General features: G+C 41.0%; 1 protein-coding gene across 2 annotated transcripts in view; it reads right to left on the reverse strand.

The window, feature by feature from the left end:
* Nucleotides 1-15270, reverse strand: part of LOC126473441 (solute carrier family 22 member 21-like) — a 401751-nt gene extending 386481 nt beyond the window's left edge. Inside the window, exon 1 of one of the 2 annotated variants that reach the window (XM_050100488.1) lies at nt 15176-15270. In XM_050100488.1, the coding sequence (XP_049956445.1) occupies nt 15176-15209 (34 nt within the window). In that variant the 5' untranslated portion in view covers nt 15210-15270. Of the gene's footprint in view, nt 1-12381; nt 12563-15175 lie in introns of those variants that run through there. The other variant, XM_050100489.1, reaches the window with a different exon arrangement.
* Nucleotides 15271-15471: the final 201 nt, after the last annotated feature.

Raw genomic sequence — 15471 nt, forward strand, 5'->3', positions numbered from 1 at the left:
TGGTGTGTTAACAAATTTATTGCTTGGAGTGTAACGGCTTAGTACCAGAAATATGTTTTGATCTTTGGAAACTTTGATATTATTGCCTATGACCTTGAGAGGCGGTATCTGTGTACTGTAGAGCATCTTAACTATTGTCTGGCCAACCTTGTAGAATTTTATATAAGATTGCATTTCATCGGCTTTTATTTAAATGATCATTTTAATATATAAAGTTGCCACCCTTTCACCGTAAGACTTTTCTTAGAAGTTAAAATCAAGTTGCACTTTCGATGGCAAGGTTAATACTTTAATTGTTAGTATTCTGTACTATTTCCATCCCTCCTATCGGCGGTGCATAGTTTGTGAGCTTGTGTAAATTGTTAAAACTCTTGGTTTAAAGTTATCTGGTGTGTTGCAGATTTGCACCAGTGTAGTCTTTCAGAGGCTGTTGTGAGCGGTCGTAACTATGGCCGTGTCAAAAGGGAGCAGCAAGGTTCTCTGCCCGAAAGCTCATACAGTCAAAATTTGTTTCTTTCTGGCTCTGAATAAATTTTAACTTTGATATTTAGAGGGTGCTTTCTGATTATAATTTTAAATCTGTTTCTTTAAAAAAATGCTTTTAGGCGCTAGTAAAGTGAATAAATTTCCCATTTGTTAAAAGGAATTTTGTTATGACTTCATCAGTTACTCCCTGTCAACTACTTCCATGCTTACATAGTGTGACTAATGTGTTAATGTTCTTGATGAATCGCTAGTAAATAAAATAAATTCTTAAGAATATTCTTTGAAAATAAATAACGGTTCAACCTGTTTCAAAATAAAGGAAGTAAAAAGCGCTGATATACGCTGACAATGAGCAAATAATGGTAATGACACGCACATCACATCAATAATCGCGGAATTTTATTACAGTATTGGACAATTTTTTGTCTTTTTTATTATTATTTGTGGCCATCGCCCGTCAGGACTCTATGCGTTACATTACTGTTCTTCATGAACAGCAGTCATAATACATATAAACAGTTTACAAAAATTTAAAAATACGAAATATGTGTGTCTTTTTAAAATTATTAAAACAAGCTATTTTACATTTCAAATTGTAAATAAATTATTGTTTTTTTTTTAATTTAAAAAAAAATGTTTTAAGTGGAAGACTTCATTTCACTACAGGTACAGAAACAATAGGGGAGGGGAAGACTGTTCCCGAAACAATGCGGGAGTGAAGAGGTGGGGAAGAGGGCCCATAGAAGTGGCGAGGAGCTACGAACTCCAGCGCTGACATCGAGAGCAAGAAGAAGATTCTGTGTGGTCGAGCGGTTCTAGGCGCTACAGTCTGGAACCGCGCGACCGCTACGGTCGCAGATTCGAATCCTGCCTCGGGCATGGATGTGTGTGATGTCCTTAGGGTAGTTACGTTTAACTAGTTCTAAGTTCTAGGGGACTGATGACCTCAGAAGTTAAGTCTCATAGTGCTCAGAGCCATTTGGACCATTTGAAGAGGATTCTGTTAAAAGCTGGAAGGATGGATAGATCTCTGGGCGAGATTTACTGAGCACGTTATGGGAGGTGATTAAGTTTTGTTGGAATCGGATGTGGAGAGCATGTAAGTGTAACAGGCGGGGAGGGGGGGGCGCAGGGGGGTGTAGTGGACGGGTACAGAGGGCGAGGCGGGTTCCATAGCATTAGAGTATTTTTGGAGTTAGTGTTAAAATTAAAAGTGCGAGGCGAAGCTGGTATGAAGGCAAACGACGTTAGCATAATAGGATTAGTCGTGAGATTAAGGCTTTGTTAGATGAACATCAACAAAATCAAAACGAGGATAATGGAAGGTAGTCGAATTAAGTCGGGTCAGACTGAGGGAATTAGATTAGGAAATGAGACACTTAAAGTAGTAAAGGAGTTTTGATATCTGGGGAGCAAAATAAATGATGATGGTCGACGTAGAGAGGATATATAACGTAGACTGGCAATGGCAAGGAAAGCGTTTCTGAAGAAGAGAAATTTGTTAACAAAAAATTGGTTCAAATGGCTCTGAGCACTACGGGACTTAGCATCTGAGGTCATCAGTCCCCTAGAACTTAGAACTACTTAAACCTAACTAACCTAAGGACATCACACACATCCATGCCCGAGGCAGGATTCGAACCTGTGACCGTAGCGGTCGCGCGGCTCCAGACTGAAGCGCCTTTAACCGCGTGGCCACACTGGCCGGCCATTTGTTAACATCGAGTATAGATTTAAGCGTCAGGAAATCGTTCCTGAAAGTATTTGTATGGATTGTAGCGATGTATAGAACTGAAACATGGACGATAAATAGCTTAGACAGGACGAGAATAGAAGCTATTGAAATGTGGTGCTACAGAAGAATGCTGAAGATTAGATGGGTAGATCACATAACTAATGAGGAGGTATTGAACAGAATCGGGGAGAAAAGGAGTTTGTGGCACAACTTGACAAGAAGAAGGGACCGATTGGTAGGACATGTTCTGAGGCATCAAGGGATCATCAATTTAGTACTGGAGGGCAGCGTGGAGAGTAAAAACCGCAGAGGGAGACCAAGAGATGAATACACTAAGCAGATTCAGAAGGATGTAGGTTGCAGTAGGTACTGGGAGATGAAGAAGCTTGCACAGGATAGAGTAGCATGGAGAGCTGTACCAAACCAGTCTCTGGACTGAAGACCACAACAACAACATGGGTGCAATATGCAGTTTTAGTCTATTGTGAGGTTTTTTTTTTTTGGTAACTCAGTTGGTGCGGTTTCCATGTCAGTTTATTTTGGCGTGTAGCATTTACTGGATAGAACGGCCATAAATTATAATCTAATCCAGGTCAGGCTTAATTTTCGTGCTACTGTTTACAGATTAGAAATAGAGCTCGAAGTGCACTGTTATTCGTTCATAGCAGGCCGAGTAAATCAGGCGCGACGTCAGTAAACAGAACTCGAAGGTTGCCAGCATCGCATTAACATTCCTTCTAAACTAAAAGGAACTTCTGTAGCTGTTTTAGTCCTTGGCGTACTCTGGTGTCGGTTTAGGTTTCCAGCTCCAGTAAGGCTGTCCTCTGCCAAAGACGGCACCGTCCCTTAACGTCTCTGGCAATCGCTGCAGCGCAGATTCCGGCAGGAACGACACCGAAAACGCTACCACCAAGTTGAGAGCTGCGAGGATGGCGAAGGGAAGTCGCTTGTCGTCCTGTGAAAGGAAAAGATGTTTGTAAGTAGTGAGAATGAAAGACGCCAATCACAGAAATGTTTCCACGTGAATTATTACGAGTCTAAAGCCTCCTTGCTAACCATCCAACAGAAATCCCGCACCAAACTGAGATTACAAAATATATTAACTGGGCAAAAAGGTGATTGCGCTCCTGCACTATCCTCCACATGTACCATGGTCTCACCTATAGTTTGCTATGCCAGTGTTGCACGGATGTACTCTCCACCAACGTTCTATTACTCGCTCTAAATGCTTGAGCGTCATGCACTCTGTTCTCCCTTTCAACATCTGTTTAGTTTCCCTCTACCCCCTCATCAAATTCCCACTTCTCCTAACATACAATGAACACCTAATCAGATCCTAAACTATCTGCAAACTAGACTTCAACATTTGTATACTCTTTAATTTGCAATCCTGCCATGCCTTCGCACCTACATCGACATACAGTCCGACCCATATAAACATGAGCTACTTTAATAACTTAGAACTTCTGAACCAATAACGGGACACATTTGCAATTTTAGGAGATGATGAATATCATACATACATACATACATACATACGAGGGGGGACCCAAAAATAACCGGAATTTCTTTCTAGAAAGCATATACTTTACTGTTTTCAAATACAACCTTAATCTCCTTCGAAGTACTCTCCATTAGCATTAATACACTTGTCCAAACATTCATTACAGTGTTCGAAGCACCTTTTAAATTCGTCCTCTTTGATACCTGCTAGCACTTTCATGACATTGCGTTTTACGTCTTCCACATCCGCAAAACGCTTCCCTCTGAAGTCTCTTTTCATCCTCGGGAATAGGAAAAAGTCCAAGGGTGCTAAATCCCGTGAATAGGGCGCGTGGGTCAAGGGACTCGTCTTCGTTGAGAGCCGTGTGCGCGGGAGTGTTGTCGTGATGGAGGAACCACACACCAGAATCGCACAAAGCCCACAAGGCCGTTTCATAACCTCCAAATAGAATTGTTGGCTTACTGTCTGGTTTTCAGGGACAAATTCAGGGTGTACGATCCCTTTGATGTCAAAAAAACAGATCAACATCGTTTTCACTTGTCGAGCTTTTTTAGGTCAAGATGAGCCAGGTGACTTCTATTGTGATGGCTGTTGTTTACTTTCTGGATCATACCCATAATAGCACCATGACTCATCACCTGTAATGATTTTGTTGAAAAAATGTGAACCATCTTTGAAAGCGTCCTTCATTTCGAGACAGGCTTGAACGCGATAATCCCTCTGATATCCAGTAAGAAGCTTCGGCACGAATTTTGCTGCCACTCTTCACATCCCCAAATCGATGGTCAAGATGCGCTGAATTGAGCTCCAGGACAACTTGGACAAGTTCTCGAGTTGGTCGACTGTCCTGCGTCGATCTTCACTGATGAGATCACGGATTTTGTCGATGTTGTCTTCGCTTTGAGCAGTTGAAGGTCGACCGGAATGGGGCTGAACTTCAAACACTATTTCTCCCTTTTTCAAGCGAGAAAACCATTCGTACACTTGCATTTTACTAAGAGCATGGTCTTTGTAGGCTGTCTGAATCATCGCAACAGTTTCTGCTGCTTTCTTGCCGAGCAAGAAACAAAACTTCACTGCCGCACGTTGTTCGTAAGAACTAGCCATGTCCTCGTCTCACGTCTGCACTGCATGCACACTCGAAGAACTGCCAAAGAAACCACACTTCTCACTGTTGGGTGACGCCGCGTGGCAGAATGACTCAGCAGAGATCCTACTACAACCCTCTGGCGGCGCAACCTGCTACTACAAGTACACGACGTGCAGCATTACGATTCCGGTTACTTTTGGGTCCCCCCTCGTACATGCAAAGTCCTCACAGCAAATGCTGGAAGTGCCCTTCACCAGCAGAGATGTGCAAGTGCACTAGTGCATTCTTTTCACAGTATTCCATGCATTATGTGAAATGCATCCTCGCCAGTATTGCTTACTTCGTGTGCCTTGGCCCCACGAAGTTATGCAGTTGTCTGTGGTCTATGACTGTACACTCAGCTTTTAAGATACCGCCACAAGGGCGGGGGAAAGTGGGGGGGGGGGGCGGTTGTTCGGACATCATAGACACTTGACTTGTTACAAGTTACATGGAAGCGCTAGGCATGCGGCACGCTGCTCCATCTTGTAATTAAGCTTTCATAAGTTCGATGTCATCCAGCTGCTCCACAAATGTATTGAAGATGTCCGTATCAACTGTAGAGTCTTCAGTCATATCAAAGAAAATGGGGCCAGCATTCCTGGAAGCTGACATTGAGAACCACACACCGACCTTTTCATCATACAGTGGTTTTCCATGGATGATATGGAGGTTAACACCAGCCCAGCGTCTACTGCTTCGTGTTTTGGTGTAACCTGGAAGATGCAACCATACCTCATCTGTAAACTAAGTTATGCAGAGGCTGTTGAATAAGAAACCCCTGAAACTATCGACAGTAATGCATTCTCTTCTCATGGTCTGTTTCTTGCGCACTTGCAAGAAGTGCGCTCTGTATGCTCGAAATGCCGATTTCTTCGGAGCTCTATGCTGGTTCAATCGACAAAATGAATTCCTTGGAGAGTACTTCCAGTGTCTTTGAACATTATCAATAACCTCTGCATTCAACGACTTTTTATGTTTACAACTGACAAACTTTACTCCATCAGTCGTCTACAACTTTCTTACAATTGATAAAATTGCTAGCTTTGCTGGAACATCGCGCAGATTGAATTCTTTCTGGCTGTTGTAACCAATGACTTTGTCTTCCCATGTATTTTCACAATAGAAACTCGTTCCCGAAGTGTGTAATGCATCTTCCTGCCAGTTAAAGTCTGCGAACGAATCACTGATTTGCTCGAACTACACACTCACTACACTTCACAAACCGTGACCAACGAGGCTACCAGCGAACTAACACGAGCCGAGCAGGCGCGGCATAACGCCGGACAAAGAACAAGCGCAAAAACGGTCAACTTGTCAACAACGGGCGGTACTTGTAGTTCTCCCAGACAACTTCCCCGTATTTACGAGCTTTTGAAGGAAGGAAATCAGATTTATATGGATCGCCCTCTATTTCACAACTGCAAAATGACCCACGAACTGACTACGTTAAAACTGAAGCTGAAAATACTCACTGAAAATACTAACGAGGAGAGGCCATGAAGTTCGGCTCACAGATTTACTTCAAACTTTGTGTGTCTTTAGGAGGCCACTAAAACAACAAAATGCGAGAGTAGCTAGATGTACTATTGTGGAAATTCCGAGAAAATCTCAAGAGAATTTTTACGCATCGATTATGTAACTGACGTACATGTACGAAGGTGCTGGTCGTTCGAATTCGTGGTAGTCAAGTGATTAGCGTTCGAGCTTCCAAGACGAACATGTACGAGGCGACGATTTGGCTCCTGCTCAGACTTATTCGTTATTCTATTTTTTTCATCACTGGTCATATTATTTAACTTATTTGAGAGGTAATGTAACTAAAAAAACCAAGTGTATTTCCATGGAGTTTTAGTACATTTCATGTTATTTGACTACATAACAACTTTAATTACATTCCGTTGTACATCAACAGTTTCCAGCACCGATATTTGCGAAAATGTCGCGTTACGCACAGTTTGCATCCAAACTATCGCAAGAAAGAGAAATTTTTCAAAATGTGAACGAGGTATGCTTTTCCTTAGAAACACTGAATATTCCCTGTAAATGCTGGAAAACTGAATTCATTCGAAGTAGTAGGTACCATTTCAATTTGTTTTCCACGTCTGTATGACAAACACCATCCTGCAAACATATGATCTCGAGAGCACATCCGACGAGTAACTGTACATCACTCTTGTATTCCGACTCATTGTGATTTACTATATTAGTAACTGTGAATAACGTCATTCGCATCATTATTTATCGAGTTTTGCCTAGGCTTTCCAAGCCCGTACCCCGTCGTTGAACATTTAATTAAAAATAGTAAATAGTCAAATAACATATGAAATTCACAACAACTTCAGGAAAATGTACGTGGGATTATTTTTTTCATTATATTAGCTCTCAAATGTCATATAAACTAAATAATTTCACGGGTGACAGGAAAGACATAGATTAAGAACTAGCAGTCACTGTAGCTGGATTCGAACCGTCGCCTCGCACACGTCCTTCTTCCTAAGCGCGAGAGCTAACTACTTTTTTTTTTAGCTCATTTTGTTCGTTGCAATAGTTCGAGGCGGACGTCCCGTGATACTCGCTGAAGTTCGTCGTTGGTCCATTCACTCTGTTTTTTTTTTCTTTTTCATTACAGAGGGCAGCTAACCCTCTGTAGATCTTGATGTCAACTAGAGAATGACGTATTTCCATTATTATCCAACAAATGCACAGTTATAAATTATTTATTGACCGTTCCATATAAGGGTGCTAAAACAAGTACCCGGTGGGTATAATTGGATGCTAAAACAAGTACCCGGTGGGTATAATTATAGTGATGGTGTTCCAAGAGCTGCAGTGCAGGTTGTAAACGTTGCTGGACGCTGAAACATCGTACGTACGTCCATTAATCGTTGAGCTTGCAAAGCTTCCAGGAAAAAAAATACCTGTAGTTCTACTTTCTGCCACCAGTTGAAAATATGGCACTGTAAGGAGTCAGAATGTGAAATGTCTGTTGTTTCGACGTCAATATGCTGTACGTCGCTAGGCGATGCGTGTTGATTTCTTTTATGAAGTGGTAATTGGTGTAAAGGGTATACGAAACGCAGTGGCCGTTGAGAAAAAGACGTACACTCCTGGTAAAGTTGTTTTATCACAACGACGGAAACAACATCACTGCAGGGTGAGTATATCACCGATAGGAACAGCTGTGATGAGGCCCCATGATAGTAAATGGGCTAAGGAATACGATCAATTAACCTGAAGAAACAGGTGAACAATAGTGGTGCAGATGAGAAAGGGAAGTAGCCCATTCCCATGGCAGTTGTTGATGAAGTGCAGCACTCGCTTTATTAGGATCCACCGCTCAAGTTATCACAGAAATTGTCTCTTCCCTGGCCAATTGTTCTAAAGATTTTGCGGCGCATTTTACAATGGTATCCCTACGAGATTCAGAATGTGCAAATAATGAAGCTCCAAGATAGGCTACAACGTCATGACTTCGCCCTTCGTTTTGTGGCATGCACAGAACTGGCTGACATGTCCAGTAGAATTGCTACAAAATGTTTTATTGTTTTAATGGCTTCGTTTGTGTCCCAGTATGACTATCCTAGGTTTTCCCCCTTGGCGGAGTTGTGGAAAAGTGGTGGGGGACAAAAATGTACCCGAGAAAGGGGTATTTTTTCGGTTTTGTGATTATATCTCGTAAATAACTCACAATATCGAAAACGTAGTGGAATTAAAAATTGTAGGACATGAAATTCTGCATTGAATGAGACCATCGGCATATTTTTTTGGATCATCCGTTTCCACAATAGTGCTCTTCAAAACTGGACCAATTTTACACGTTCATGAATGTGGCTGGGAAATATTCTTTCCCTGCACCTACATCACATTCTGGCTGCTTATAACTCCATATTTTCACCTGGTGGCGGAAAATGGAACTATTATTTTTTTATCACACTCCGCGAGCGCACCAGCTGATGGATACACCTACAATGTTTCAACGTCCTGTGATGTATATAGCCAGCACTGCAGCGCTAGGAACACTGCCAGTTTAGTTATGACCACCCAGTATTTCCCCAAATGTACAGAATTCCAGTACAGCCGAACTATCAGGCGATGTACAAACAACTCGCTGAACTTCAGGAAAATAGAATACTCCGAGGATTGTAAATCTTCTTTTTCCATCCCATCCAGGGCAATAGGACAGGTTTAAATTCTACATCGCCAGACAAACTTGATGGCGATGAAGATGTGATCCTTATTTTTTACGCTGGTTTGTGAAAAGTATCAACGAGAGAGAAATACGCCTAACAAAAAGATATCGTTATTTTTTGGAATTTATCCGTCGCATTGGACCTATCATCTAAACTTTTACAGTTTTTGTCTCAAACTCGTTATTATACTGGTTGAAAATTTACGACAAAGTGATCACACTTGCTTTGGATTTTCTGAGACATATTTGATCTGTCGTTTTGATTTCTTCACATTTTGTATCAGATTCATCGTCAATGGAGACCATTGTTTACCTCATGTTAAGGGAATGTAAGCGACAATATTTGCATCAATCTGCTACATCTATATTTATATGAACATCTCAAAACGATATTGTGGTGCCACTCTCTCCTGCTACAGTTCAGAATGGCGCTCCGGCAGAATTACTGCCGAAATATCTCGGAATGGACTCGAATACAGTATCTCTGATTTTAACGCAATTTTTTTTTTTCACGAGATTTACACTGTTTTATCAAAAGTATTCCGACACTTATTCAAGTGGAAGTAAATAATGGATGTGTCCTCCCTTCGCCCTTATCGACAGCATGATTTCTAAAGAGGACAGTTTCAATGAGTAGTTTGAACGTCTGTGGAGGAATGGCACTCCATCCTACCTCAATAGCCGAAACCAGAGAAGATCTGGAGCGAAGTCCAAGTACTATCTCATCACAAAAGTGTTGTGTTGGGTTCAGGTCCGGACTTTGGGCAGGCCAGTCCATTTCAGGAATGATTCTGTCTACAAACCATTGCTTCACAGACATTGGTGTATGACTAGGTGAATTGTCATGTTGATCCAGTCATCGTTTCTGAACTGTTGCGCTACTGTACACCGTATGCAATGGTTTCCTTAAACGCAGTAAGGGGACCACACCATAACCACGGAAAACGCCGCCCCCCCCCCCCCCCCCATGTGGTAGCACCACCTCCTCCATACTTCTCTGTTGGCATTAGACATTGACGGCAGATAATGTTCTCGAGGCATTCGCCAAACCCGAACCCTCCCATCGGATAGTCACAGGGTATAGCGTGATCCATCACTCCAAATTACTCGTCTCCAGTCATTGAGTGCCCAGTGGTGTCATTCTTTACACCACGTCGAGTGTCACTTAGAACTGAATATGTAAACAGATGGATTATGAACACCTGGTCGACAACTGTATTCCATTCTTTTGACTCCATATGTGGAGTCACTGTGCTAGCTGAATTGCTTAAATCACTTTGAAACTCCCAAGTGAGTACTTCCACCGATTTCTTTCGACCACCCTCCATAATGCTCGATGGTCCCTGTCCATCAGTATATGATGTCTGATCTGTCTGATTTTGGCTTAGCTGCGATTGTTCCTTCGCGTTTCCACTTCACAATCACATCACCAACAGTGAACATAGGCAGCTTTAGAAGAGTTGATATGTCCCTGGTATAATGGAAATGTCGTGTGGCTAGGGCCTCCTGTCGGGTAGACCGTTCGCCTGGTGCAGGTCTTTCGATTTGACGCCACTTCGGCGACCTGCGCGTCGATGGGGATGACCTGGTGATACGCTACTCAGGTAATAGCCAATGACAGTCCACGATCGAAGCACTGAACTCTTCTGAAAGTCAAATTCAGCTGTTACTGTTTCTCTACTGACAACACAATACTCCTCGCCTCGTTTTATACTGGCGCGTCTGCTTCTCGTGACATCTAGGGGTCAATTTCGCATTACAGAGGGGGTGTCCCGAAAGTTCAGATAGTGTGTGTCGGAGGAACTAATGTTTTACTTGGCGCTTCTTCGATCATGTGCTCTAAAAATTTTAATGTACCTTTGTATGGTCCAAAACACCTCTCCTGCAGCGTCTGCTACTGAATTTGGATGAACAACCTTGTGACCGAGCAGTAAGGCTTATTTTTTCTTCACTCAGTTCCTTTTCTATCTTTTCACTTACTCGATTTAGTAAAATTCTTTCAAAAATCTTGGCTGTATGACTCATGAGGGTTATTCCTCTGTAGTTTTTACAAAGTCTTTTATTGCCTTTCTTGAAGATGGGAGCAAGTGAAGAACAGCATGGGTTTAGGAAAGGAAGGAGCACAATCGACCTGATATTTTCTATCCGTCAACTGATGGAAAAAAGTTGGGAGTATAACAAAAGGGTGATAATGGTTTTTATAGACATAGAAAAGGCACATGACTCAGTTGACAGGGAAAGACTCTGGGAAGAACTGAAGAAGATAGATATAGAAGATGGATACATTAATGTTATAAAGACAATGTACAGAGGCCACAATTGTAGAATTAGAACATCATTGGGGAACTCTGAACACTTCGAAATAAGACAAGGACTTAAGCAAGGAGGTATTCTATCTCCTGCGCTTTTTAATGTTGTGATGGAGGGAATGAATAGGGCAGTTAAAGATATAGTAAAAGAAAAAGTTGATTTTTGCAGATGATATGGTAATATGGGGCGATAAAGAGGTTGATGTACAGTTACAGCTTGATGCATGCAAGGAAATAATGAAAAGGTATGTATTAAAAATAAATAAAGATAAGAGTGAAGTAATGGTATTTGGAAGAGAGAAAGGAATCAATGGAAATATTACCTTGAATGCAGAACCCCTCAAAGTGGTAGAAAGTTTCACTTATTTAAGGAGTGAAATATCTAGGGATGGAAGAATAACTAACGAAATTAATAGGAGGTTACAGAAGGGAGGCAATTTCTACCAAACGATAAAACATCTGATTTGGAATAATGAAGTTTCAGAAAGAGCAAAACTCCTGATGTATAAGAATTATTACTTCCCTATTGTCACCTATGGTGGAGAAACATGGACAATGAAAGAAAGGGACTGGAGCAGACTGCAAGCAGGGGAAATGAAATTTCTCAGAGCAGTTAAGGGAAAAACAAGAATGGACAGAGTAAGGAATGTAGAGATTAGAAAGGACCTCAAACAAGAAAGTATGAGAGAAGAAATTGAAAGAAAGAGATTAAGATGGTATGGGCATGTTAAGAGGATGCATGGGCAGAGACTCCCCAAAATTATGGAAGAACTAAAGATGGATGGGAAAAGACCTAGAGGGCGCCCAAGAACACGGTGGAAAATGGGAGTGAGAATATCTGTGGAAAGGAGAGGTGTGACCTGGCAGCAAGTGGAGGAAGAAAAGTGGTGGGAGGACCGAGCCAAATGGAGAGGACTCGTCAGCACCCAGACCAGGCAGTAGCTGGAGCGGGATTCGGATATAGATAGATAGATAGAAGGCTTATTTTTCCACCTACTGATGTGCAACATCTTACATTTCACGTACCATCAAAGCCAGGTAGGGCAGGGAAGACATGGCAATCCCGGCAACTGCCCACTCGACACTCGTGGCGATCTGGCGGAGACACGTGGGGTGCACCTCGATGCTCTGCAGGTTCGCCATGCCCATGTTGGCAATGGTGCTGAACTGCATCAGCATGGTCGCCACCACGATTCCTGCACCCGCGATGTGCGCTGCACAAAACGGGAATTTTTGTATGTTCAGTTCTGAGGACGAGACATACATTTACTTGCCAGCAATAGATTGAGCTATCGTATTAACATTTTGATCTTTCCCTGGACCAGCGATTTAACAGGAACACCACAACCTTACTCTAACAGAGTGGAAGATAGATTATGTGCTCCATCTGTCTGTGAATTTTGCAAAATTTGTTGGTGCAGTTTCGGTTTTTGCTTTTTGTGTTACTGTACTTTTGAGGTAGACATGTAAATCCAGCCTGACATGCACATACATAGGTGTGAAGAAACAGCTGATAAATAAACCCATCCTGTAATTCATGATATATGCAACTCCTTTTGACCCTTTACTTCATTTTTATGCAGTTTTCAGACATACGTTCATAATTTAATGGTAACAGTTGAAATTTGATCAGTATGGTTTTGTTAATCAAATTTCAAATCCAGGATTCCATTTTCTCTTAAATGGTTGGATTCCTTTGTTGATATAATACACCCCTTCTTAAACCAGTTTGTTCGAAATTGCTGAATATTTTTGTTTACATTTACATTATATTCTGTCTGGGTTATTGACAGTCATAGTATTATATATTTCTGTGTGAACAGTTTACGCTAAAACCTAAAATCAAAGCTAGTGCACCATTTTACTTCTCCTTTTTTTACTTCAACCGTTTTCGCTCTTGCTAAGTGAAACTACAGTTACTTCATGTTTTTAAAAGCTCCAAACACTGAGTAACAAGGACTTAAAGGTATCATAATTACCTTAAAATAAATAGTGTGTTCATTGAACTAGGCAATTAATTGATAAGTATACAACCCATAAATTTCTTATACTTGTATCGAACACATCATGCAATTTAACAATAACAACTGGAAGATACTATCCTTAAATGCATATCTGACAAGTGTTTGGTAAATTATGAATAAATAAACCTATGATCGAATAATGTATCAATACTATAAATTCTGCACATATTCTAAAGAATTTTCAATATTAAAAAAAAGATACAAAAGCATCAATAGTAACATTTATTCCTTGCAATCTTTTTGTGTGGTTCTATCATATGTTATCACAATTTTTCGTTTCAGCACACACAGTCATAATGTGTGTCTATAAAGCTAATTTCTTACTGTGATATAACATATAACGTATGTTTTGCATCTTCTGACAGTAAATAGTCTTTGTATTTCTGTTAATTAAAGTGAACCCTAAAATAAAATGGGTTCCAATTTTCAGATGTTATCTGATAAAATTGATTAATTTTGAGTATTCATCTCAGATGACTGTCATAGCAAATTGAGTGGGGTAGTCCAGATTTTCAAACAGATGCATATTACAAGAAAACTTCATTTTATTATATGTCGTCATTTACTCTTTGTTACTACCAAAATAGTGCTTAATTTGTAAAGTTAGTTTGTTCATCTCTTGTAACTGAATTTCTTACTGTTTCTTAAACAACCACTTCATGTGTAATCATAGTAAACATCATCAGCTGCTTACAACAAAAATAACTTATAATTATTTCGTACATTTTCTCAGCAAGGATTTTTGGGTTGAATCCATGTTTCCGGGCTTGTATTTAATTATGAACTGCCGATGGCCTCCACTTTCAAACCAGGTTAGATTTTGCAGCTATATATTGTACTTGCATCAACAGTTACTCTCACAGATTCCATGTTCCCATGATACTAGACTAGGAAATTATAGGGTAGATTGTGATAGATGAAGCTGTTAACCTGTCCCTATCAGTTCGAATAGATCTCATCCCATCTGCTAAAATACCTGTTGCCCAACAACAGACAACAAGTAGAAGTTGTAAACCACTAAGACAACCGTTTAGCTCCACCAAACGGTCTTTTACCCATAACTGGCATGTCTTTACTTCTATTTTTTTGCCCTATTTTTGTTCTCCCCCATCGACGAAGCAGCTGAATATTCACTTAGCGATTACTTGCTTCATGATTTAGATTAAATTTCAGTAGATTTGTGTTTATATAACCGTGAATCATATCGTTGGCATTTTTTCCGTTCTCATGCTGATTAAATTTATGGACTAGCTATGTAGCTGATAGCTGTACAGTGTATTAATCAGTATATTTGAGTATTTGTTGAGTCGAGTTATGGCAGTATATTGTTTTCTCGTTTGTTGTATTGTATCCCCCCATAAAATCTTCTATCCCATTCGTGATCAGTTCGATTACCTGCAGTGACTTATTCCTGTAAATAGGTGACTAAGTAATTTACCCCTTACTGAAAGCAAAATGTCTACTATTTCATTAAGCCAAGGAGAATCAACGGCAGTACAATGGCATCCTAAACCTTAGAATGTGTAACAGCGCATATCGGCCATCATCGCGCATTACTGTACATGGCCATTTATTATTGAATTTCGTCAATATCTAACCTGTGGTTCTTAATTGCCACAGTCTATGAGCAACATTCCTGGATCTGCTTCATCTCTACCGATCTCATAGTTGATCCACTTGGTTATCACAGCAGTCTTCTCTGACTATTGACATCTAACTGATCTATCTTACGATTTTCATCCAATTTTTAGATAAGATAGAGGCTAAATTAGCAGAGACATATGGACACAGCTCACCAGTCAGCAGGCAGAAGATGAGGACACAGGCCATTGCAGCCAAGAGTGCACTGGCCACGCCGGGCCAACGGCGACCGAACCTCGCTCCAAAGTAGTTCACCAGGCAGTAGGCAGTGAACTTTGCCGCCCCCTGCGCCACTATCCCCAGGAAAGGGTTTGCGCTCAATCGGCTCACTGCTATCACCGGTGAGTACAATGTCAGCAGGTCTACCGACCTGGCAACGACCAGAAATGCGCACATTATTCCATATCCACTAACAAATCAACATGCACAGACTCCTTTAAATGGGCTTACG

This window comes from Schistocerca serialis, chromosome 4 (assembly GCF_023864345.2).
Source record: "Schistocerca serialis cubense isolate TAMUIC-IGC-003099 chromosome 4, iqSchSeri2.2, whole genome shotgun sequence".
NCBI lineage: Eukaryota > Metazoa > Arthropoda > Insecta > Orthoptera > Acrididae > Schistocerca > Schistocerca serialis.